General features: G+C 35.3%; 1 protein-coding gene across 2 annotated transcripts; it reads right to left on the reverse strand.

Moving 5' to 3' along the window:
* Positions 1 to 13,218: 13,218 nt before the first annotated feature.
* Positions 13,219 to 21,242, reverse strand: LOC135119980 (ras-related and estrogen-regulated growth inhibitor-like protein). Of its 2 annotated transcripts, none has more exons than XM_064044351.1 (5): positions 21,099 to 21,242; positions 18,630 to 18,705; positions 18,277 to 18,333; positions 15,119 to 15,375; positions 13,219 to 14,309 (listed from the first exon to the last, which is right to left on the reverse strand). In XM_064044351.1, exons 2-5 carry the CDS (start codon positions 18,703 to 18,705, stop codon positions 13,992 to 13,994), a joined length of 708 nt encoding a protein of 235 aa, XP_063900421.1. In that variant the 5' UTR covers positions 21,099 to 21,242; the 3' UTR covers positions 13,219 to 13,991. The 2 variants fall into 2 exon arrangements, with proteins under 2 accessions (XP_063900421.1, XP_063900415.1); XM_064044345.1 differs by having other exon boundaries at positions 18,630 to 18,708.
* Between the last annotated feature and the right edge of the window lie 1,503 nt (positions 21,243 to 22,745).

A 22,745-nucleotide genomic window follows, 5' to 3' on the forward strand; every position in this document is an offset into this window, starting at 1 on the left:
CCTGATTGTTAAATTGTGTTAGAACTATATAGTTAACGATTAAACTCCTAACATGAACTGTGAATTTACAAACAATAAAACAAATGTACATACGTGTTAGTGTCGGTCGAAAATTCGCCTATTTCCGCTTGAAAAACCGCAAGAATTAGTTACGCGTGTTGGGGAAAACTGTGGTAGCGTCGTCGTTACGATTAATTTTCGTTAAACAAAGGCTTCCTCCTTTTTTATTAACTACCAAACCAACTAAACTTAACCTAGCTAACTCACAACAAACACACCAAAAGTGAAGCCTCACACCTTCCTACCAAGCCAGCATCTTCTACCAACCCTAGCACTACCAACCCTCTAACTAAAATTCCAAGCATAACTACCAACTAACAGGAAAAGAACTAAACGATCACATGGTTGCCTATGTTGAACGATTTTCTTGATTGAATTTCTTTCAAATTCAAATTATTCAAATGTGATTTCGCGCCGCTGCGCTGTTAATTTTTTTTAGTGCGAAATTTTAATTCATGTTCGGTCACCACAATAGAATAAATAAAATTAAAATTATTCTTATAGTTACCTCCTTCATAAGTACCAAATACATTCATTTTGTGCAACATTAACTACAGTTTTTACACCTACACATAGCTAGCTACAATAGTTATTTATGTATCAAGGATATTATAATTTCCTTGAATTTAAAGAACGAATTGACCATAAAAACATAAACGTTTTACCACTTTTGTTACTCGTTGCTGATGACTGAAGAATGATTTTTACAAACAGATTAAATTTTGCCTATTTCCAGAGACCGTAGTTTCAGTAATATAAATTACCGCTGCTGCGATATCTGCACAACCATACTTGGTAATAGTGAGTTTCCAGCCAATTGCGTTTTTTGTTGCCAACTGTTCTTAATGCCCTTGGGTATTATTTGGTCAATAACGAACCTCAAATTCCGCCCATTATAATCCAATAATAAACCGGTAAGACATAAAATAATTAAAGCACAATGCAATATTGTATTTTTTGTGAAGTGGGCTACAAGTCATGGGTCAATATAGCAATTATTGTAGTAAAGATTTTAGTTAATTTAACTGATTTTAACTGGTCAATTTGGAGTAAATATTGTACCTAATCTTTAAATTAAATTACTGTGCAACAAAGGCGCCAAAAATAACAGACAAATATAAAAGCAACCTATAATTTATATTGTTTTTTTGAAGATCTTAAACTTCCAAACTGTGCTGATTTTAAGCCATAAAGAAAACAATAATTATTTTTAAAACTATTGCTTCTTTTTAAACAAACACACAGAAGTCTGTTTTTACAAAACGTTTGAACGTTGACAGCACTTTCGTACGGTAGAGATTTACTGTGCTAATGACAACACGATATCTGCTAACACATCAATATTTTGTTTATGTAATTACGTTTGCTTCTTGGAAAATTTACTTGATGTTTGTGTTACGTAATTTTATGTACTTCCTGCGAGTAACAATCAAGTTGTAGGAGGAAGTTGCAGCACCATTCGTTGTTCACGAACACTCAACGATTATCATTTTCCACGACAAAATACATTCAGCATTCATAGAATCAAATTTATGCAACAGTGTCTGTCCAACTTCTACACACTTCCCTGGGTTCTTTAATGTTAGATATAGAAAAATAAAGAACATAATTCAAATTAATGTTATACTGATCTTCAGTTCCTAAACATCTTTGACATTTGTTTTCTAGGTCAATGTAAATTTACCATAAGCCAAGGAAAAGTTATAATATAACCTTTGAAGATTATAATTTTTGCACAAATATGTTCTTATTTTGGTTTAATAACATACAAGAAAAATATCTTCAAAAACTTTGATTATTTGGGAAGGTCTACATTTAAACTAAAAAAATGGTGCAAGCAAACTAGTTTAATATACAGGGTGTTTCATTGAAAAGTCTTCCTTCTAACTATTTTATTTATAAAAATAAACTCTTGAAATTCAAAATACATGGTTTAGCAAAAAGTTATGGCTTAATTTGTGGTAATGGGGTTGTGTTTATTGAATTTTTTGAGGGATTCGCTGCATAGTGCTTATAAATCAAAGTCATAAAAGCACTATATATTTTGCCGGACTTTAAAATAGTTTTGTAGCAAAAAATTTAAAATTCTGACATCACACTTTAATCGGTACAGTTTATTGAATATACACCCATAGAAAAAAGGGATCTTATCTGTGGAGGAAGTTCGATTTGATATGCCCTCCATCTGGTAATACGCCGTTGACAGTCACATGTAATAGGATTATAATCCAAATGTATTTTTCTTATCACATAATTTCTCTTAAAATTTCCAGCAAGACATTGAATTTTATTTTCCGACAGATCTAAGTGATCAATGATTCGAACACCGTCCAAAACAAGTGCTCCGAAAGTTTTTAGGTTATTATGACCCAAGTCTAAAGTGTACAGTTTCGCCCCTTTTCGAAATAGTCGGGCACCAAGTTTCTCAATTCTGTTAAAAGCCAGTGAAACCGTTAAATAGCGATCTGAAATGACATTCCAAAAGGCTGCATTTGGAATTTTCTTGAATTTATTATACGAAAAATTCAAACGTTCCAGATGAATAAGGTTGTCAAACCAATTTCTATTCCACCGTGAGAGCTGATTTCCCAGTAAAGATAAAGTTGCTAATTTGGTCATGTTGACGAACGCCTTGGAAGGAAAATCGGTTAGCCCATCTCCTTGTAAGATCAGAGTTGTAATATTTAGATTATTAAATACTCCTCTTTCTATTCTTTTTAAAGGACACCCCTCTATATGAAATGATTGCAAGTTGGACAAATTCTTAAGTGCTCCAGGCTTTATCTCTTGTAAATTACTGGACTTTATGGCGAAGTATTCAAGGTTTGGTAAGTCGGTTATTGAGTTTTCGTACAAAGTTGGAAGGGAACCAATAATATTTTCGATAATTTTTAGGGAACGACATTGCGTGTTTTCTTTAAGACTTTGCACTTGTTGTATTTTTGTTGTTGTTTTCACGTATCTAGAGACTTCATAACCTTCCACGGAAACTTCTTGGAAAGTAACATTACACAAAACACAAGAACTTATAAAAAGCAAAATTAATACCGTGTTAATCTGCAAGTTGCGAGCAAACATTATACGTCTACGACGTTGTCAATTTATCAGACGCCGAAATAAAAGTGATAACCTTAGAACATTATGGATGTTATATACAATAGCTTCTTATCTTCTTTATATATACAAGAAAAATATATTTATAAAAGCAAGATCATACATACACATACAGGACTTTTAAAAATAATCTCCGGAATAAAATTGTAGATGGAAACTACAGTTGAAATTCGGAATATATGTAGATACTATCTAATCTGTCTAACAACATCTAAAATTCTATATGGAAAAAATTGTAATTTTCAACGATAATTCTTTACCTGTGTGGTTTAATTATTTATTGGTGCTGTTTTAAATTTTACCTTGACGAATTATTCTCAAGAATTAAATTTGGGCCTTCAGCTATAGTGCGGTTATGGCTGGAGTGATAACCTTAGAAAATTGTGGACGTTATATAAACAGATTCTTATCTTCTTGATGCATTCCAAGACATATTTTTATAAAAGCTAGATTATGCAGGAGTTTTAAAAATAACCACCGTAATTTTGACTATACCTAATGGTAAAAAAAAATGTTGCGATGGGTAAAGTTCATGTTATGGATTTAAAAATTACACCTTATCGCCACTGTAGTCATCTACCATTACTTGAAATCGTAAAAGATCTAATGAAAAGGTCACAGACGAAATGTGAGACACCAAAGTATACACTGTCACCACAAATCTAACAATTTTCTGCTCACCATTACATGACAAATTTTCAGACATCTGAAACATTCAGGACAACACGTTGAAACCCTAGACACGTGAAGTATTGTTACGATGAATAGCTTATCTAATTTTCTGACGAAATTTTAAATTTAGGTCTTAATGTCACAGCTCAGTCATCGCCCTTTTACATACAGAACTAATTGACCTGTTATTTTAATACATAAGCTCGTACTGAACATTGGCAGTAAACACAATAATTAACCAACACGTGCGACTCGACGCCGCATTATATACCTTTACCCTCTAGAGAAATCATACTGTGAAACACGTGCTTTCGGGAAATTCTTCTCCAGAGATCACTGATTCAATTATTCTCAGAGTGGGAGTGGTAAGATTTTTAAAGTAATCTTGTACAGCACGTTATTAAGAACATGTTGTAGAGTGTCACGATGTTGGAACCTGATCTTGAACTTCTAAACGTGGAAAGCTCGGTGTATAACAGAACAGGTGTTCTGTCCCGCGTTATATAGAAATTCTTGTTATAGAATATAATAAGTGGTCTCACTTTTTTCTAAAATAAAACGTAAGTATGCAGGAGACACGTTTTCAATATATCTCATCTTAGCGCAAACTATGGCTTTGCATAGTCGCGGAAATTTGCAGATTTTATCATTCAAACGGTTTAGAATTCGTTGAAACCCGTCAAACTCCTCCACTTTTGTAACAAATACTTGTTTACGTTGTCTCGTGCCTTTTAGTGATAGTAATATAATAAGCCGCTGGCTCCTAATAATTGAATTACGCCTGATAAATTGACACAAATAGAGCGAAAAAAGCGTGGTGCATTTTCGTTATCAACTTGTTTTAACTAAAGTTGTTTTTATCAGATAACCTATTAAGGAAAGCCCGGAACGCTTTCAGATTTTATTGTTTGCCACAGATGTCTCCAAACAGAGCGTGCTATCGATGTCAATGCGATCTCCCGCATATTTACTCAGTGTAATAACAGCAAGAGTGTTTGGCACAATTTTTGCCTTGCTCTAATAACGCTAAACAGTGGTGGACTCAAAAAATTACAAGAGCGGAGTGAAAACCCTTTGGCGATGTTTGTTCAAAGTTAAACTTGTTTTGAAAAATGTTTATTCCGGAAAGCTGCCATGTGCTACAAAGGAAAATTTGGATACGAAAACTTAAAGTCAGATGAGGGATTTATTATCGGACTGCTGTGGTACTAATTATTTCTAGTTCAAGTTCGGCGACCTTTTCTCAATAGAATATTAATAATGTTTGGTTGGTAAAACATAAAACTTCGAGAATTCTGAATTTATGAAAGACCGCAGGTTAAACTTTTGTTTTTCGACCTTCAGCATTTCTGATGAGCCAAAATGTTAACACAATGGCAACAAGTTTGTGAATTTATCTAACATCACGCGTCACCTGTTGCTCCAAAAGCGTGATGTGGCTGTGAAAACTGTTGGGTTTTTATTCTGTAGCTAAACAGAGAGAAGTTCATTCAAGTTTCTAATTTTCATTTATGCGTAGGAACATTGCTAAACAGTATTTTAATGTATTTACATAATTCTACTACCACACAAGAGACCTTTACATTTTTTTTTATTTGCAATTTAACAAATTTATACACAGAACGTTGTTTCTGTATGTATTAAAATTTTATTGTGCTAGTAGCGGGTAGAATCCCGTGTCAGGGACGTACTTTTAACAGTTTTAACGTACCGTGAAATCTTTAAAAGTCTGCAAAAATGTATTTATCTGCCAGAGCAGCCAGCACCTATTACAAGACAAACAATATTTTGCTATTTTGCATACAATTTTTGGCTTTTTTTATGTGGCCGTCAGTTCTCTCAATTACAACTCAACTCCTATATTTTTATTTCCCGAATATTAAGCTAAGGAAGTATAGTAATCGGATCCATCGGACGAATGGCCACTTTTATATTTTCTCAACGTTACATCATGTTACATGACCCCGACAGCACGAAAAAAGTAGTCTCACGTTTCCGTCCGTCTGTCTGTCTGGTGTCTGTATCTATTTTTAGTAGATACGTAATCTCCGAAACTAAATGCTAACCAAAATTTTGATAGTTCTAATTGTTCATTACATCAAAATAAGCTTAAAATTTGACATGTCTCCAGTCATGTTTGTGTTCGTAGTTCCAAAAATTCGTCTAAAGTTGTTAGACAGAACCTCTTTCGTCTCTGAAGTACAGTCGAACAAATACAGTACCTATCTACAAAAATAATATTTTTTTTATTTTTTATGACAACCCCTATAACTTAAATTAAAAATATATATGTATTATTCCTGTATCGAAGATGGTACAGAAACAGATGGTTAAAAATCGGCATGGATAAAACTCAACAATTTATTTCTTAATAACTCAAATTTACACGACTTGGCTGCACTCGACTAGTTAACTGAATAATCCTCGTTCCCGAAGGTGGCGTCTATTTAAACCCATACTTCTTTTCTAGATGTTGCGTGGTCGAGGTTTTTCTAGGGTACCCATCGCGACTTCCCTTTTCCAGGCTTTTCTTTAGCGAACGCCGCCCGGCCGCCGTCATCGCCGTGCATACTAGAAAGCTCGCGCACCCATAGGCGATGCATGGGTTTATTTTGTAACAATATTTAAAGCAGAGACCAACAGGAAATAATATATTATCAATATGCCTAACTTCGATTGTTTATGTTTATAAATCGAAAGAATGCTTCCATTAAGAACATAGCAAGTTGGTTGTCCAGAAGAAGGGGAAGAATTTGAATGATTTTGTCTTCTCAAAACAGAAGAGGCGACTGAAAATATGTTACAATAGAGCAAAATGTTCTGAACATTAGTCATTTTCATTCAAATAATAATAATAATTTTCTTGAAAATCTGAGAGTACAGTAAAAAAAAGTAAAAAAAGAGTATTATTTTTGATTTTATCAATAAAAAAATTGTGACCCACAATTTTTTTTGTGATAGTCTGGATGTCTAGGGTAAAGTCAAGGCAGATGCATAAACCACAAGTATAAGAGTATGTTATTTTACAAAATTTAAGAGGCGTTTACTAAAAAAACCTTTTTTAACATCTACACGATAGTCCCCCAATAGATATAAAATCTGATAACAATCGATCTGAAAACAGCAGCCGCATAATCATCATTACGGGGTATAAAATTATATATAGCTAAACTATATATAAAACATAAATTATCACGTTTAGAACATGTGAATTAATTATATTTTCCTAAAAATTGAGATTTATGATAATCTCAATAATAGATTAAGTGTTCAAAAATCAAATTAATTATTTCTGTTTCTTTCCGGAAGCTTTTATCGAACTTTATTGATATGTAAAAGCTTTCACAGGCCTACCGTTTTTTACTAATTAGGGATACTGATAACACTGAGCGATGTCACGTGTAAACTTAATCTATTGATAAACAACACCAACGTTATGATACATAATTTATTAATGATTTTACACATCTTAAACATAAAAGTATCGCGTCAAATTATTGTCGATGCTACCAATATAACAAATTTACCAAGTAATACAATTTTATTAAAGTGTACAGTGAAGTGGTTTAGCTGAGTTACTACAAAAATAAAATAGTTATTTCTGCAATTAAATAGCGCGCGAAATGTTATTTTGGCGCACTAGAATAAAGTTTTTTTAATTGGGCCACACATCGTTAAAAAATCATTCGAGAATGTCAAAGACGTTATGCGAACGACATACGTACATACAAAATGTGGAAAAAACATAAAATAATTGTGGAACAAATTAATTTGCGTCGACTTTTTTATCATTGTGCCTTGTCATTTTCGCATAAAATACTTTAAATAAAATAATCTTTTATTAGTTGCAAAAAGAAATGTGAAAAAACTAACTTAATAATGTGGTTTCCGTAAAAATACCCCTTAAATCAATCGGAAACATACAGAGGTCATAATTACAAAACATTTTTTGTAGTTGTACGAAAATTGTTATTTATATACCAAGGCCATAAAGAGGAACTCTTTCGGCCGATCTGAAGTTTGAGGCTGAGGCGTAACCTAGGCCTACAAATCAGATGAGGCCGAAAAAGTTCTCTTTGTCCGTGGTGCATACAATATTTTTTAGGGGACCACATGTAAAAATTCCTAGTTAAATTTGAAAAAATTATATTATTATTTACTTATAATTTGGTCGAATACAATAATTCTGCTGGTCCTTCATTAAAGAAAATATAAGGTAAACACACAAGAACTTGACACTTGACACTTCAGTCCAAAAAAGTAATTTGGACAGTTCACTCCGAAAAAGTAACACTTTACGGCCTCAAATCGCGTAGTAAAGCCGATATTTTTATTTTGGTCACCTAAAAATATTTTTTTAGTTTAGGCTCCCTAAAACAGCTGTTTTACGGATTCATTTAAGTCCGTAAAATGAGTCTTTTTTGGATTCAATCCAAGAAACAACAATTTTTAGTACCCAAAGTACAGTTTTTTCACACTAAAATACACTTTTTGGGGACTAACCGTTGCTATTTTTGCCAGCTTCAACTAAAAAATGTTGTTTGTAACAATTGTAACACGTACGTACAAAAGTTTTTTCGGACTCATCTGCTATTGCGGCTACGTCTCGTCCGTAAACAGCAACGATATTTAAAATTAAAATCGGCGTGGGTAAAACTCAAGAATTTATTTCTTAGTAACTCAAATTTACACGACTAATTACACAGCGATTCTGTATAGAATCACTTTGACTCGACCGGAATTGATTTGACTAGATTCTACTTCTCCCTTCTCGAAAGGTCGCCGTCACCGCTTCTAGGCTTGTTCTGGAGTACCTATCGCGACTTCCGCTTCCAGGCTTTTCTTTAGCGAACGCCGTCCGGCCGCCGTCACCGACAATGAGTTACCCATCACTGCCGCATATACTAGAAAACCCATAGGCGTCGTATCGGGGCGGTGTATGGGTCTATTTCGTAACAGTATTTTAGCTAATTGTAACAAAAATAACTATTTTAGAACCAGCATTTTTGTTTGGGTGGTAACACAAAGTACGTTTGAGGTAACTGCCAGCAACAACGTAGTATATCGACAAAACGTTAGCTTTTTTATTATTATTAGTTTTTTTATTATTCCTTTTCATCCATATCAAAACAACAATCTGTTGGTTCGAAAATCACTGTTAAAAAGACAATGATTTTTTAAATAAATAGTAAAAAGGATGTGGAATCGCTGTAAAAAAATATTTTTGGAAGAGACTGAAAATTAGTAAAGATATAGAGACTTTAATAATAAAAACAAAAAATCTTTACTTGAAAAGCTATGTCTAGATATTGTGGGTTACGCTAGCAGTTTTTCATATACCTTATTTCAGATTAAAAAACGAAGTAATCGATCTACAAAAATTAATAAAACACATTCAACAAACTATTACGAAACAACAGATGTGTGTGAGAATTTACATAACTATTTGCACTAATCAAACAATAAAATGAAATTATGGATACCTGATTTATTCCTACGTATAACACACTGTTTAGATGAGATTCGGTACACACCTTCGCACTAGTATTTGATAAATTATGTAATCCTCAAATGAATTAACTGTAAATATTGACCCCTTACATAATTTTGAAAGTTAGCCCTAGAATTGAAGTTGAAATTGTTACATAAGAGAGCATTACATAAGCTGATTAAAGCTCTGGAAATCGATGTTCTAGTTTTCAGCACAATTCTGTCACGACTCTGCTTAAAATTTACAATGTATTTACTATGAAATATATATTTATATTCCTTAAATTTCTCACGTCTTTAATGATTTAGGGTAACCTTCATGAAGCTTTAAAATACAACGAACTATAAAAATAGGCACAATTAAATCAAAATTAAGGTCAATGTTACCGTATGTTTAAAACAGAATAAACTGAAAACTGCAAACGATAAGAAAACTGCGGTGATGAAAGGAACTGCATGCATAAACCAAAACCAGAATAAGTAACTATGGTATATATAATGCGAAAACATTTTTTTTATGTAAACACAATAGATGATAAGATCTTAACCAGGTCCCAAACGCATAAAACATGTTTTTAGTTGATCTGAGATTTGTTAAAAAAATAAATTAGGTTTTTGGTAAGCATTTTTCAGTTTGGTAAAAATTAAGTATCATCGCCTTGCCCTTCATATGCGTTCGTTATCACGTACACTAGTGAACTCTGTTCACTTAGAGGACGTAGTTGTTTTATTATTTTATAAATTATGAATTTCACGTGCGGGTTATTAGTGCTGCTAAAATTAAACTTATAGGTTTCATTTTAACAACTTAAGATAGTCCATTTTCTTAAAAACTCTGCGGAACTAAAATTAGATAAACGCGAACTGTCTTAGTAAATCATTCGATAGTCGCCACAGTAAAGTATATTTTAATTAAATTTTTATGTTTCTAACCCAAATTGTTGATTTGTGTAAAATCTCGGGGATACCCACATTTCAACTTGATGATTTTATGATCACTCTTGATTAATACTGCCTCGAAAAGAATTAGAGATCCGGCTTTTTATTAAAGGCAATAAAAGAAAATGTCTGCCACGGTGGTGACAAATATATGGTTTGTTGTGTAAATACTTTGCCAGTAAAATATGACCAGAGGTAAGAAAGTATTATATATCTATTTATAAATCTTTTATTAATCCGAGCTTTTTTTTAAATATTTATTTTACACAGGTTCTGGCAAGTTTCCGTTTTATGCGCAGTTAATTTTTTTGTCAATATTTTCCTTGTCTACACTTGTAAAAGATGTTCACTTTTAACGTAGCAATACTCGACGAGACATTTATATCTCACAAAGCAGTGTCAAAAACGAATTTCTGTTTTTAAAATAACACTTACAGCACGGAACTGGTTTTCTCTAAGTTCACGTTTGAGGAAGTGAAAAATGTAAATCAAAATTTATACTGTTAATTGAAAACATCTGCCGTAAATCAAGCCATTGTTTTCATCGTCCAAGATACCATTAGCAGGAACAGGCGAATGATCTATAAAAACAAACATAGTACATAAATTGAAGAAAAAAATATTGCTACATGTAAATACAAAGAAATCCTTGCAAAGCAATCTTAGAATAACCCCAGGAATCAACAACTGATTCTTAGTACTCTGACTAAGCTCGAGAAATGTGCGATTAAAAAACTTCAGTTTTAAATTTTATTATATCACCAAACTTTATTCATTTTGAAGCAGAGATTTAAAACTTAGCCTACCTTGAACTTCGCAATTTATGCGAGCTTAAATGTGCTGAAGTGGCACTTTCCACTCTCATAAAAGTTTACTATTTTTTAGGTGTTATTAACCCCTGTGTTAACGTTTTCGTTTTTTTGCAGGAAACGACGCCGGAGTTTATTTAAGAGTAAACAAAGTATTGGTGTAAATGCAACAATGAATTAAATATTTGTAAGAATGTTCCCGCGTCAAATGTTTAAAAGCTTGGAAAGCTTTCCGTTTTTCAGAACAAATTAATTTCAGGTAACGAAAATAAGTTTAATTGGATAAGTTCGGTGCTCAAATTACATTTTGTGATGTTTCTGAATACACAGACGTAACATAATGCCAATTCTTGACCTACATTCTCTGTGCAACAAATTCCTTATAAATCACACTCGAGAGCTTCCGTTTAATAAAGATTTAAGGGCAATTAGCGACTATAAAGCTATAAAATGTTGATGCCTGCGTGAGTGTTAATTTGAGATAATTTATCAGACACCCACACCGAAAACTCCGAAAATTCTCACCTTGAATCTATCGGCATGTAGCTGAAAACCAGGGCAGCTAATTAAAAAAAATCACGACCGACACAGTTAGGCTACATTTCTTTGATAGTTTAAAGATGCAAGACAGTTTATATTCTTTTAATTTTCTCCCATTGATTTTCTTTATGCTGACCTAAATTTTACTCAAAAGTATCACGTTCCACAGAAACAGCTTTAATTAGTAGATATTGTGTAGTTACACATTAAAATTTGATAAATTCCATTATTTACTTGAATCACGGTTTACAAATATTTCTCCAATTAACACACATTCAGATGTAGATTAAATATTTATCCGTGCATAAAAATTAAGGTTCAGCCTTAATTTTCTTACGCGCTTTGAGCTCAAAGTCTACGAACACAAGTTGTTGGGTGTGCTTGAACTTTGTTAAAATTACTACTTGTGTCTACACATCATAAGGAAATGCATTAATTTGTGTGCCAATATACAAACAAGTAATGTTTGTATGGTGTATTGTGCTTATTTTAAGTTATAACCCTGCAGCAACAACTACGCGTCTAGAAATCGAAACAAAGAATGCTTTTGATTTTCTGTAGCAGTTTGGGGACTAGTTTGTGCACAAGTTATTTACAGACGTTTCTAATTAAATGGTAATGGTATTTGTACAACTTTGATATGAAGGTTTTAAACATTTCGATCCCTGAAAGTCTACTTGGAAAAAGTGTAAATGTTGGAGGATTACTAATGTAAGTTTCAACGATTTGGCGAAATGGTAATTTATAAATTATTGTGTTTATTTGATTTTAAGAATTAATACTTTTTAGTTAAATGAAAGCAGGTCCGTTTATTCAATTATAATTTTTATTATAACTAAAGACATGTTCGTGCAGTTTTTTGTTTGTTATTTTAAGGATGTGGTGCACGTGAGAAAACATTCAATCACTTAGTTTTATGTTATAGTAATATTTTTTTAATAAAGTATTTTGAGCAAGATACACCTAGCCATCATTCTAAAATTAGTGATTTAGTTCGAGACTGTAATAGATAACAAAGTGTACATTTTGATAACAATTTTGTACTGTATTCCACAATTATTATTATTAATTATCGATTAACCTGCGTTTGGAGCATGACTTTTTGGCATTATTTTCTTGCTTGGTACTAAAACGATTTAATTTAATCAAGCTTTTAACACATTGAATTTAAGTACACGTTGCTTTTAGTAAAACATTTAAATTTTATTAATGTCGTATTGTCAAATTAACTAACTATTTGTCAGGTAACAAATCATATGATGTAATAACAAGATTGTAAACGTTATTAACCTTCCCCGTCATCACTCTTCTTTGTTAAAGTACTTACGTAAATTTCTCATTTAACACGCAAATATTCCGATAATTTCCAATTGTTTGAAGTTTGAGCTGACTCTAAAATAAATTATACTCTATATCTTACGTAAATGATAAATGTTTTTAGAAACAACTTGTGAGAATATTTTATATAACGGGGTGGCCATTTTTAGACATTGTATGTCTAACAATAACTTCGTTAAATAAATAATGTTCTAATAGAAAATTCAATACCATTGGATAGGTCAGTGGATGATAGAAAAATTACGAAAATACGGTATCAGGTTTGTACAAATTTATTTAGCATAAATATATCTATGCAGTTCACATGAATTTTTTAATAATAATGTCTAGATAAATTACAAAAAGACATTCAATATCACAGCCGTTATAGCACACACATTCTTATGAAATATTTGGTCTCTATTACCTAAACATCGGGGTTTTTAAATAAACAGCGAACAGATAGTCAACTCTCTATAATCTCACAAATCTCACAATTAGGTAAAAAAATCACAAATACGCTTAAAAGTACACGAAAGTTGAATATTTTTTCGCCTCTTAAATACAATTGCATTAACATTGGCAACATGAATATAAGAAAGGGTATAAAAATTACGACTAGTTATTAAAATAACCAAATTATTAACCGCCCATCTCCCAACCGGGGTCTACAAATAGAACCATGTTGTCACTCTTGCGGCGCATATGTTGTTGACGTTAATGTCGCCTTAATAAGACTTTATTCGCACCTCGTTCTGATATGTACAAGCATTGACCCTGTCGGAAGTCTTCTGCCAAGATAAATTATTGCACACTTCTTCATGAATAAACGAACATAAAACAAACGTTCGACAAAATCGCACATCCGCTGCAGCCTGGTCTTGGCACCTCGTCTTTTTCCAGATTATTACTCATATTCAGTTCAAGGACTATCAGCGTATCCTCTCAACTGCACAGCACGTGTCCTCCTCTCATAAAACTGAGAAATATGGAACAAAAATTCGATAAAGTTCAACGAGCAGTCCCGACCTGCTCCTCTTTTTCCGATAGTCAAAGGGATGCAGTCGCAGTAAAGTTCTGTCTTCGTCTTAAAACTCTGGATTTGTAGAGATCTGACTTGTGGCAGACCACCACGGTTCCGCCTTGGTTTGCATTTGGCACTACTTTCCCGTTGGTGTTGCCGATCAGGGTTCCAATCATCTTGGACACGGAGAATTTCCTAGTTTTTTGGGTGTTCTGTACGGAACGGCATTCGTTCAGGACTGTGTCGATGGCCGAGTAGATCGCCGGGCTGTTTTCGGCCACGGAAACCTCGTGGAACTGGGAGTTGTGCTGGATCGCCAGAGTTCGGCCTTCGACTTCATCGACCTGTAAAGAAGGAAACGGAACTATAAACACCGTCATGGTTTAAGAATGCAATTTAGCTTTGTTTATGCTGTGGGTGGAGACAGGAGAGAACGGGGTGCTTTTTTGGTTGGAGTGTTTATGTTAGGGTCATGCGCTAATTCTGTTTGGTGCAATCAAGGCCGAAATTCACATTCTCCGATGTCAATCAAGTCCCGGCAATTTGTAAACATTCTAATTCATTAATGTGAAAATGTTCGGCGCTAAAATTAGCCTATTTTAACCTTTACACCACGCGTGTGTGAACCGTCATCCGACGAAGACAAGGAGACTAGTGGAAAACGAGTGGGCGCTTAAGAAAAAGTGACAGAGCCGGATCTACGGATTATTAACTCTGGACTAACTGCAAGGATCGCGTAGATCCGATTTGTCGCTACGTAAGCAGAACCTACGCCAACGTAGTTTAAATAAGCCCGATCTTGTTCTGGTTTTCCAGACGTGATTGATTCTGTCTTCGAGCATGGCGCAATTAAAAGCACTCAGCGTCCAGCTCGATAATGTCAAAAACGATCAGTTAACGTCGGCCTGAATTGCCCGTTTGCACAATCCGGTGTTTGTCTTCATGTTCAAGTTAATAAATAGTCCCGCATAATCCCCTCGGTAAATAGAAAAACAGTTTTGTAACGGCGGTTAATAACTGTCAGGGAGCAAAAGCAATGTCGTTTGAATTTATAAATAACAAAGAGCCTCAGCTCACAAAGCGATATTAACTCTGGTTTCTATTTATTTAGTCTGGCGTCTCTTGTTTTGGTCATAATGGAATAAAGCCTCACCTGTCGAAGATGTTCCAGATCTGATTTGTTGCCGAGGAGGACAATAGGCATTTGACTCCTCAGTTGAAGGACTCGCTGAAGAAGCTCAGCGGCGTGCGTCATCGACGTCCTGTTCGTGATATCGTAAACCACAACGCACGCATCCGCCCAATAAATAGCCTCTTCAGGGAATAAAGACAAATCGCAACTGCAAACATCGACGATCTCGACCTCCAACGCCGAGTTATTCACGGTTAAAGTTTGCCGATAAAGCAAATCTGGAAAGAAAGTAGGAAGTTAGAGGGACATTGAACCTGAAAACTTTTCAAGGTTTCATAGGGGTTGATTTAATTTTGCTTTGTTTCAGGGAAACCCGGCTATTAATGAAAATTTACAGTCATATTCAAAGACACCGCTCGTAACTTACGTCAATTCCTCGTGGATTTAATTAGAATCGGATGATAATGAGGAGATGTCGAATAATTGGAAGCGTGGCTTTTGCTGCAGGATGTGGCGACAGACAGTGAAGAGGGTGAAGCCACGTGCTGCGAGTTTGTTTACCGACAATTTTTAACAATCGAATAGTTTCGACGACTAATTTGTGATCGTAGCGCAAATATTTTGGCACGGGGACGCTACTTTTAGCCTCCGTTAAATAACAGAAAGACGGTTTGTTTGGGGTAAAGGGATATCTTTGCGTTCGAGTTGTTCGTCCAAATTATGTATGTATGCAAATCCATTTTTCATATTTCCGCGCTCGTATAATCCCTGCCGAGCATATTTATTATTATTTGCTTTGGAAGCTTGTTGCATCAATAAATTGGGCTAATTTCGTTGGGCATTTAATCCATTTAGGAATCCCATTGTTTCCTCAATAAATAACACCCGGAACGTAAACTTGCACAAGTGGCATTAACATGGTTTCGACAGTCGTCTATTAATAGTCCATCTTCTGGACATGATCCTCAGCTATGCAGACACCACCGTCTGAATACCTAGCGATATTTTAGACAACACGTCGCGTTCTCTGTCTAAACACGCCGTTGCATCATTGCAGCTGATCGAAAGAACCTGCCAAAGGACGAGTCCAATCAATGAACTGGGTGACTAAGGCGTGTAGGCCGCGGTCCTTCAGCCCAAAGGTCGCCTAAATCCGTTGGATTTCCGCGTACCCGCTTATTCCTTATTTTTGCATCTGACCCAGTTTGGCTTTTTTAAGTGCATCGAATTTGTCGCGCGTTTATTCTAGGTAGATAATGATGTTCCTGCGGCGACCAATAAACATTCCTGCGTTGTAGGACAGACGCGGAATGCTCTAATTTAAGCGCGAGCTGCTACAGCCAGATATATGGACGTCTAGGCCTTTTCTCTCTTTTACTCACGAATCTTTGGTTCAACAAACAACGCGACACCCCCATAAACAATCGGAAACGTGATTCACGTTTATTTTTAATGACAGGTAAGACGCTAAGCATCCCGAAGCGTATAAATAAAAAGTTCGCGCATAGTGGAAACGAACTTTTGCGATCTGTACCAAGGTGAGAGTTTTATTTTGTTTCCACGGGAAAAAACCTTGGGGAGTTTTATTATCAACAAGAGACTAATTTATGAGTGGACAGAGAGCAGTTCGATTTACTTTAGCTCTATCGCCAAGCTATTGAAGTCTCGAAGAGAATGTTTACTGCGGTTGAGCAAGTGCAGTCATCACGGAAAGTTTGAGCTTAATTTAGGGGTGTAATTGCGCTTGTTCCTAGCCGGCCACCGGGGAGTCGACAAAATTGCGTTGGAAGTAAGGGATCGGGCGAATTTAATGGGATAAGTGGACTGGGTTAGTGGAACATACAAGAATTATGTAAGTTGCCGGACTGACTTAGGTATGTAACACAGATGCCGGCTCCGAGCTAAATTTGCAACAAGTTTTGTTTTCTGTCCACAAAGTTGACATTCAAACGAACTTAATTAACCGTAGTATGAACTTTGGTCGACAATGAAACTCTAGCACTCTTACAAATAACCCTTTATGATTATGACGCCTCTGATTTCAAAGCAGACAGGAGACGCATTTTGCTAACGATTTGGCCAAACTGCGAAATTTATTTATTTCGACTCTGTTCTAAAATTGTCAAGTCGAACCTGGGTCGCAAAATCGCTAATTTTTAGTTCAGCTGCCAGGTTGATCCGAATATTGTGTGTCTGCCAAGGAGAGATTCCAAATTTTATTGTAATGCGAAAAATTTGAGAGATTCTTGGAGAAGATGTATTGGATTTGGTTGCCAGCTAGCGGCGACTTCATAGAGTACGATTATAATTTCGACGCAATTGACTCTCTCTTTTCACCTGGTGCACGTGCAATCCGCGGCGCGAACATTCGAAAAAACCACATTTGAAATAACAAAATTTTATAATTATACCTACTAGCGTCATTCATTTCTTGACTGCCAAAATTTTTGCGCACCGCTCGCTATAAACTGAGGTAAATATCTTTCCAATTACATTGTTCGATACGCCCAAAAATCCTATTTCCAGTCAAACCCGTCCAGAAATAGATTCGTAAAAATTCGCAAGGCCCCTCCACAGCACCGCGAAGCTTAATTATGAACTGTATTTGAAACATGGATGATTTGTTTTGAGCTATAAATGTTCGATTATCTAATGTTAGCTGCAGAGTTCACAATCATTGATGGCGGAAAGGCGCAGTTAAATGGTTTCATTGTTCACGTCACCATGACGTTATTAGCGTCATCGACATCGGTTTTAAATCAAATAAAACAATGTTCTATGTCTATCCATAAATGGCCCCAGTTAGTATTTTCATAACCCCAATCTTGTGATTTATTTGGATGAGGTTCAGTTTTTTTCGATAAAATCTGTATTTTATGAACAACAACTTCTTCCGCTTCTAAAAATAAATTGATAAACTGAAGTTAGATTTCTATCAGAAAAGTATCTCAAGGATTGTTTCCAAGCGATTATTTACTATACGCGCCAAGTTATATAACCAGAAACGCTCCCCACCATCTCTGATTTATTTGCTCAAGACGATTTTATGACTTATTTTGCAAATTTGTTTTCATTTGAGCGATTATTTAACGACAGGTACGCTTTAATCTAAAATTATAGCCGAGTTTCCGCTTGTATAATAGCCCCAACATAAATTTCGGTTTCACGGATGTACCTACCTGTATTACTTCTGTACTCGCCGATGTACCGCCTTGTGAGATATCGAACGGTCAATGCTGAAACAAGAAGTCAATTCAACAGGGGTTTCATTAAAGCGAACAAAGAATGAATCAAACTGGACACGAGATTTTTCGGCCAATAACACCGCTCGTTAAATCCTTTAACGATGTTATTTTTGGCCGAGTCAAACAAACACAATTTCAGTTCGCATTTGATTTACGATGGCTTTCATAAAGCCCATATTAGGTAATTCAGTGCGACTTCTCGAAATTGATGATGAAGCGCTTTTGGCTCGGCCAAAAATGCGTGAAGTAGGCAATGAATCATGGTTTTTATTTAGGGAAAAACTTACCCGATTTTCCTACGTTCGCCTTCCCGATCACCGCCAGTCTGACTTTGGGGACACTATTTTTGTCTTCAGTTTTCATCTTCTGAAAGAATTAGATCGAGCGATTAGAGGTTGACCAACAAGATTTATTTCTGTTAATTTGCTGACAAATTGTGGTAATGTCAAACTTAATCACGATTGAGGTTGTAAAAATCGAAATGATGACTCGGTTAGCCTTTGGGTTCTACATATGTTATTTGTTTGTTAGTTTTCGGATTTAGGTGCCAATCGAACAAAACAAGTCGGAAGGTTTATTTAAATGGCATTTTTCGGATAAATATTTATTCAATTATCATTGTCACGCGCGTATAACATGCGATAGAGAAAATCCACTGGTAAAGGGCTCCCATTTCCCGATTAAGGTAATCACGCTGATCGCTAGTGAAAAAATTATCGAAGATAATGAGACGTGAAGTTCGCATTATTGATGTGCTTCTAAACATACGTCCGGGAATCACTTCTGGAAATTCCTGACGTCACCTTTCGCGATTTGTATCTGTAGATTTTCGACTGATAGCCGATCGCAATCTGTTTGCCGTATTGACTGACTAATTAATCGCTTGATTGACATTAAAATGTTTGAAAATTTTCCGCGCGTGCCAGAGACAACAGACGAGACAGAGAGAGCGAAAATTGGTTATGCTATCAAACGCGAAAATTGACTCATCTGTCGACACTCCACTCTCTCATTTCGGCGAATTATTCCGCGATGAAAAATTGAGGAAAGTAAATTTCTTCACTGCTCAGGCGACAATCGGTCGTGCGTCTTGTCGCCCACATTCGGCGCCTGCCGTCGCGTTCAGCTCAGAAATAACCGGACTGGAATTCCAACACTTCATTCCTAGATGCTATATCACAGCCCGTTACATGGACCAAGCAAAAAAAGAGAACCGCGGCTTTGGAAGCGCTTCCATATGTGATTAAACCATTAGCTATGAAAACAAACTCGCTAGACTGACGATACATAAATAAAGTGGCGATGCGGAAGTAAATTCGCCTGTTTTGCTAAAAGGGCCAAAATTCGGCCAGTACGGCCCGGGACGATCCAGACAGGGTTATTAACCGGGGGACGCCCTTGGCAGTTAAACGTTACCAAACTCGATTACATGATGGTGAACCGCCTCAAAGGACATGTGATGGCTGTAACGTGTTGAGGGGAGTTTCAAACTTCCAAGCACAAGAGTTGACAAGTTAAGAACAAGGAGATAATGGCCGCAAATTGGCCCAGGAACTAAAGTGATTATTAAATTTTGTTAGCATGACGAAACTGATTGACGATGTTTGGATAATTTGTTCGTTGAAAAGAGGAAATCAGCACTGAGTTCCTGATGCCTCATCGGTTAAAATAACTGATTACTTATTATGATGTTCGAAAAACAACTAGTCGATAGTTGGAAGTGTTTTGACATCTGGTTTATTAGAAAAGTAAAGCAGAGGCAACGCTGTATGGATAAGTGAGTTATTGTTGTAGACTTTAATCTAGTAAAGTTCAACCGACGAAAAATAAACGCGAGAAATTAAAGATGTTTCAACACCTGTACCAAGTAATATATTAAAGATAAGACAAATTCCATTTAAAATTAGAATATTTTTTTACACTCCTTCGGGCAAGTTCTGGCTTAAAAACACACAACCCTATACCTCATCATTAAATTCAATTTGGGACAGCTCCTGTCTAAAAAACAGGAGGCGTACAAAGGCATAGGTCAACACTTTTGACTCATGACCTTTGTTTTAACCAGTGGTGTTTACTCGTCAGCTGCGTAAAATTACAAACCTGTAGGTAGAAAGAATCACAGATGAGCCAGAAGTTACACACTCCGAAATAGTTTTTTAACCTGCGTTACAAAGACGTAAGTTTCTGAAGAACAAAAGTGGGAAGACAAATAAACAAGGATTCCGCAAACTTTCCTCAATAATATTTTAAATAAACGGATTGTTCCAGCAGCGCTGAAGCTTTCTCTCCTGATTAAGTACGTTACTAACTTGAGAGGAATTTTAAATATTTGTTTTCGCGCTTTGCCTAGAAATTGTGTCGACGGTAATTGAGGGTTTAATTTTTAATTATAAATGAACGATCGAGAAAAAAATAATTGGGTCAGACACTTGAGGTGTTTACCGACATTATTGCAAGCATTAACCCTCTTAAGTAATTTTCCCAGCACCATTTTCGAAAATAAAATTTAAAAAATTAGCCATTACGTAATTGCGTTAGTATGCTTTATGCTGTTTATTATCGTTCCGAATTTCAAAGGAACTACTTCGCAATTAATTTATTTTTGCATTTCTGTAGATTAAATTTCATTGTACAATAATAAAACCCACATCGACTTTAAAATACGACCAGTACAAATGCACATTCCTCCCGCGTGTTTACAAACACCGACTTTTACAACCCGAAATGTAAATTTTCCAAAATTTTCAAATACTCACCTCAATTACAGCGGAGACGTAGCCCCAAGGAATCGCGCACAGCAGAATGATCAATCAAAAATTGAGTTCGTTCACTATAGAAAATGATCACGCTCGCACTTGCTGTTTTCTGGTGATTTTGACGCTCTGAGACGCGTTTACTGAATGAACCGGCGTCGCGACGCTCCCGTATATATTAACTGGTGGTAGTCATGACAACGTGCAGCGTCCCCGCGCCGACGGCATGTGCCAAGGATTCAACATATGCCCGCAGATTTTGCCTCTTTCAGTGGTATTCGGGAGATTAGCTCGTGGAATGCACATCCTTATTCTGTAAATGAGGGTAAACAAATTCGATGAGTGATTTTCGGAGAGTTTTGACTACTGCTCCTGAAGTTATTTTGCGCGTTTTTCGCGAAAAAGGAGTCTAAATTTTTCGGATTGTCAAATAAACGGATGAAGGGTGAATAATCTGGATACACGAGTTGAATTGTTATGATCGAGCGCAGCGATTCCTAAAACGAGAGGAGTTGCCTTGAAGTATTGTTATTAATCTATTAACGGTTATGCGGGGAACTTTATTTCGGATAAGTTTTAAATTTGGAATTTCCTGCACAATAAACAATTTTATTTGCGTCCGAGTCGATTTTTTTGTGTATCGATAGGTTTCTCACTACAGGATTCCGCCAATGATTCCAAAGAAATTAGTTTTAAGGAACAGAAAATACTGCGCGGAATAGATCTCTTGAAACATTACGCAAGATCTGTTGGTTTATAAAGATTGATTAATAAGAACAATAATATTACATAATATTGAAAAAAGTTAACACAAGCTGATTCTTTGTGTCATGTTTTGCCACCAAGAGGTTAAAATAAATTTTAAGAGTATCTTATGAAATATCTGCAACAAATCTTAACGTAACTTAACTTCTGCGCAGATATATTTTTATATTCAATTTTTGGACTCTGGGAATTTTTTCATTTGGCGAAGAATTTTATATCTATAAAGAAAAAAAAGTTTATATTACTAGGACGCCTCCATTCAATCGGTATAGGCTTCCCTAAATGTTTATTGCGAAATGTTACTATTGTTCTCTTTGGTACATTTAATACCATATGTAGGAGTGGTAATTTGATAACATTTTTCAGATCATCGTATTGTTCATTAATCTACACTCCTCAGTTTCCACAAAAAATATAATGTAACTTAATAAGTGTTAAATTGGTGTAAACTAAGTCTTGTAAGGAAGCAAAAAAATGACCTGATGACGCTATTTTGAAGTAGGAGCTACCAAAGTAGATGCTTTTTTCTAAAAACGAATTTTTGATTACAAACACTGTTTATACCAAAATAATTTAAAAATTACGCATGCAATATCTGCCCACGTTTAAATTCATGTCATATTCATTAAATATAGAATAGTGCTTTCGCTGGTAGCGATAAGTTAATCCCCAAACGCTACACTGTGATTGCAAAGGTAATAAACAAAAATCAGAAATAAACCGCTATCGAACATTGTTATTCGTGTTTATTATAGAGTTCCGCACAATTTTAGTAAATATGATAATAATGTTTCAAGAAACAATCAGTCCTGAAGATTTTTCAACTGGCCGTTGCTAAAGCGGATTTGCAGCTGAGAAAATCCGTGGACAGATACAACTAAGCTG

Source organism: Zophobas morio, unplaced genomic scaffold (assembly GCF_036711695.1).
Source record: "Zophobas morio isolate AGI-343-1 ecotype UQ-CSIRO unplaced genomic scaffold, CSIRO_AGI_Zmor_V1 ptg000005l, whole genome shotgun sequence".
NCBI lineage: Eukaryota > Metazoa > Arthropoda > Insecta > Coleoptera > Tenebrionidae > Zophobas > Zophobas morio.